This window comes from Gymnogyps californianus, chromosome 26, assembly GCF_018139145.2.
Source record: "Gymnogyps californianus isolate 813 chromosome 26, ASM1813914v2, whole genome shotgun sequence".
NCBI classification, from domain to species: Eukaryota; Metazoa; Chordata; class Aves; order Accipitriformes; family Cathartidae; genus Gymnogyps; species Gymnogyps californianus.
In genome coordinates, this window is record NC_059496.1 from 201,032 (window position 1) to 205,268 (window position 4,237).

The 4,237-nt window shown below is 44.4% G+C and overlaps 1 protein-coding gene across 1 annotated transcript; it reads left to right on the forward strand.

Annotated features, from left to right (window-relative positions):
• The first annotated feature begins 307 nt into the window (after positions 1 to 307).
• On the forward strand, positions 308 to 3,605 carry LOC127025937 (ribosomal protein S6 kinase alpha-3-like). The gene is given in 4 exon segments (XM_050911093.1): positions 308 to 1,615; positions 1,618 to 1,997; positions 1,999 to 2,022; positions 3,444 to 3,605. Coding segments are annotated over 4 exon segments (1,848 nt in total). The 5' UTR covers positions 308 to 333.
• The last annotated feature ends 632 nt before the right edge of the window (positions 3,606 to 4,237 follow it).

The following is a 4,237-nucleotide window of genomic DNA, read 5'->3' on the forward strand; positions in this document are numbered from 1 at the left end:
AACCCAAATGATTTAGCCTTATGGGGCTGTACAATGCCAAGATTAAGGGAGGATGCAGAAACACGGGCGCAGTTACTGTCAAATCTCTGCACGGGACACAATCCTAACCGGGGGGACACCCAAATCCTATTCCGAGAATCATTCTGCCCAGATGAAAGAGAGAAGGTATTAACTAAGGATGCGGAATTAGCACGACAGGTGGGAGGAGGAAGAAATCCGTGGCCGACGCTAAATCCGAACGGGAACTATAATATGGCCAGAGACAGAGCCCGTTGCCAAACAGCCCTAAGAAATTTAATAGAGGCAATTGGAGCATGTGGAGAACGTAGGGTGATGTTCACAGAAGACGATGTTAAATTTTACCTGGCAGAATTAGCACTTGCTTTAGACCATGTACATAGTGGTGGAATAATATACCGGGACCTAAAACCAGAAAACATCCTTCTTGATGAGGAAGGACATATCAAATTAGCAGATTTTGGCTTAAGTGAGGTGTCAATTGATCATGAAAAAAAAGCCTTCTCTTTCTGTGCAACAGTGGAATATATGGCACCAGAAGTCATTAAGAGCGGAGGCCTTACACGGAGCGCAGACTGGTGGTCTTTTGGTGTTGTAATGTTTGAAATGCTCACTGGTACTCTGCCTTTCCAAGGGAAAGACAGAAAAGAAACCATGACACTGATTCTCGAGGCCAAACTTGGAATGCCCCAGTTCTTGAGCCCGGAAGCAGAGAGTCTTCTGCAAATGCTCTTCAAAAGAAACCCAGCAAACAGATTAGGAGCAGGCCTAGATGGAGTTGAAGAAATTAAGAGGCATGCATTTTTTTCCAAAATAGATTGGGATAAATTGTACAGGAGAGAAGTTGATCCCCCTTTTAAACCTGCAACTGGCAGACCTGAAGATATGTTTTATTTTGACCCTGAGTTTACAGCAAAAACTCCAGAAGATTTGCCTGGTCTCCCACCCAGTGCTAATGCGCATCAACTTGTTCGGGGATTTAGTTCTGTATCTATTGCATCAAATGACGAAAGCCAGGCAGTGCAGACAGTTGGAGTGCATTCCGTTGTCCCGCAGTTGCACAGGAACAGCATTCAGTTTACTGACAGATACGAAGTGAAGGAAGATATCAGAGTTGGGTCTTACTCTGTCTATAAGAGATGTATTCATAAAGCTTTAAACACGGAATATGCTGTAAAGATTATAGACAAGAGTAGAAGAGATCCAACAGAGGAGATTGAAATCCTACTGCGCTATGGCCACCATCCAAATATTATTACCCTAAAAGATGTGCATGATGATGGAAAATACACATACATAGTAACAGAACTTACAAAAGGAGGGCAACTGCTGGATAAAATTCATAGACAAATTTTTTTCTCGGAACGAGAAGCTAGTGCCGTTCTGTTCACAATAACAAGAACGGTTGAGTACCTCCATGCACAAGGGGTTGTTCATGGAGAGCTGAAGCCTAGCAATATTCTTTATGTTGATGAATCTGGTAATCCAGAATCCATTCGACTTTGTGAATTTGGCCTTGCAAAACAACTACGAGTAGAAAACGGTCTTCTGAGGAGTCCATGTTACACAGCAAGTTTTGCTGCACCAGAGGTTTTACAGGGCAAGGTTACGATGCTGCATGGGACATATGGAGCCTTGGTGTTCTACTTTATACCATGCTTGCTGGCTACCCTCCTTTTGTAACTGGTCCTGATGATACCCCAGAGGAGATTTTGGCCCGAATAGGTAGCGGGAAGTTGTCTCTCAGCGGTGGTTATTGGAATACCGTTTCAGATACAGCTAAGGACCTTCTTTCAAAAATGCTTCATGTTAACCCACATCAAAGACTGACTGCAGCCCAAGTCCTCAGTCACCCCTGGATAGTTTGCTGTGACCAGTTGCCTCAATACCAGCTAAACAGGCAGGATGCTCCCCATGTAGTGAAGGGTGCAAGAGCAGCAGCTTACTCTGCTTTGACTCGTAATCAGTCACCAGTTTTGGGAGCCAGTCAGCCATTCTCCTCTTGCTCAGAGCATTATTTTTCATAAGGAATGGGTTTTTTAATCCCCTAAAATATTCTTTGTTATAAGTAGAGATGGACAGTTTATGTTAAGCGCTTAGCTTAAACAATCCGTTTCTATTAGCACTATATGCTTTGTGCCATCCAACATCTTGTATGTTTTTGTAAACAGTTCACAAGCAGTACATTTCCGTGCTGTTTTCTTTAATGTATACATGCCTTGTTTTGCTTAGATATTGTTAATCCTTTTGACAATTAAGTCTGATTAAACAGGTCACCTGGATTAATCAGCATTGTTGGACAGCTCTAAAAGAAGGCTCACCGTTAAACAGCTATTGAATGTAATGCTATGAAGATGTGTTTCTCCTTGCCTGTGCCTTTTCTACATTTCTGTGGTTTGGATGCTGCATGTCATGTTATGAAAATCAGGATACTGTTTGTAGTATTGGAAATGTAAACAGTGGATCTCTCACGATACACCACTCACTTGCGATGGACATTTTGATAGAAATTGGTTAGCCATTGGACTCCCTGTGTGTATGGTTTCTTCCTTTTTTGCCCCCCTTTTTCGCTTCTCTATTGTTTGTTGTTTAATCATGGTTTTTATGGACTGAGTTCTTCAAATTACAGCCTATGATGTATACTTTTAAGCCCATGGTTGAAATAGACACTACTGAGTTTTGAGCACTGGGGAATCCATCCCAGTATTCCAGTTCTCCAAAAGAAAACTAGTGCATTTCAGGAATAAGTTGCCAGAAGCCGCAATTTTGCAACTGTTTCTCTGGCTGCAGCATACACCCTGCTTAAAGGGGAAGGTGGGCAGGGTCAGGAGGTGCTGCTTGGCTAAGGTGTTCTGCTCTCTGATTGCACTTTCTCTTCACTGTATGCTGCTAACTGTTTTAAGAACCAAAAGTTATGTTCTTAAGTAAGCTTTTTTCCTCTCTTGCCTCTGCACGTACCTGCCCTATCTCTATCTCGGTCTCAGAGACTTGCCCTCTGTTTTGGATGGAGGGGTGGAAGAGTGTTTAGTTAACCTGTGTGGCAGGTGCACCCGCCCCGATAGAGACCGAAACTTGTGGAGGTGGCTCTGAGCCCTTATAAGGGAAACATATTGGGATTCGATATGCTGGCAGGCAAACGATGGTACCTACCTCATTTTTGTCCTACGGGACCATTAACGGGCGACGCTCCCAAACCGGACAAGCAAAAGGGCCAGTTCCCATTGAGAACATAGAGGCCAACCCGTCATGGTAAAACTGCCCTCTGTTGGCACTGTACCCATGACCCTGGCGAAACCCAGACGCTTACATGCCTGGGAGGCCTTAGATAGGAAAGGGAAAGGCCATCGCATAAGTACTCGATGGATAATTCCTAATTTCTGAGACCCGGTCCCAAGGCCCGAGGTGCAATTTGTGTCCTCTTGCAGGACTATGGAAAAGCAAACTATTCGGACACTCCCACTGATGGCAGTAACAACAGCGGGCATGGACAACAAGAACCTGGACAGCAAGGTGGTGGCTCAACTGATAGTGGGATTTGCATGTATGGTGAACTTAACTTCAATAACAGCCTGTCTGCCCAGCCCTAAGTCAGCAGAGGAGCCCCTACCAATCTTTGTGCAAACCACTAATATATCACTAACCCTTGAACTCCCATGGCAACAGTGCAATAATTCCAGCCGGGCCTGGGGAACGGATGGAAAGGATGGAGGTCACACTCATACCATCTATAGCTGGTCACCTGGCGCACTAAATGCCAATTCAATATGGAAGGCAAAGCGTAATTACCTCTTCCTACCCCCTAATAACACCACGGGGTGGAGTTTTAATGGTACAATGCCATGCTTTAATGTTCCCTGGGGAATTACTGAACATCATGACCAATGGAAAACAGATGATCATTCCCTGCAATATACTGAACTGTTAAATGCCACCTGGTGTATTAAACACCCCGAGAGTAATGGTAGCGATTGCCCCAACGCTTGTCAAGAACCAGGGTTCAAGGGAGCCTGGGAAAAACATCCCCTCAATTGCACATGGGGACCTGACTGGATTGCGCAAAGGAATGGGGCACCACCAGTAAAAAAAAAAAACAACACTTTGGGACTGCCAAACAGAAATGCAATGTAAAAACATAGATAAAAGGCCATTATTGTGATGATACATGCCCCGCCCCATTCAGGAAGCTTTGGTACAGGGCTGTCTGTGTAGTAATACCAGC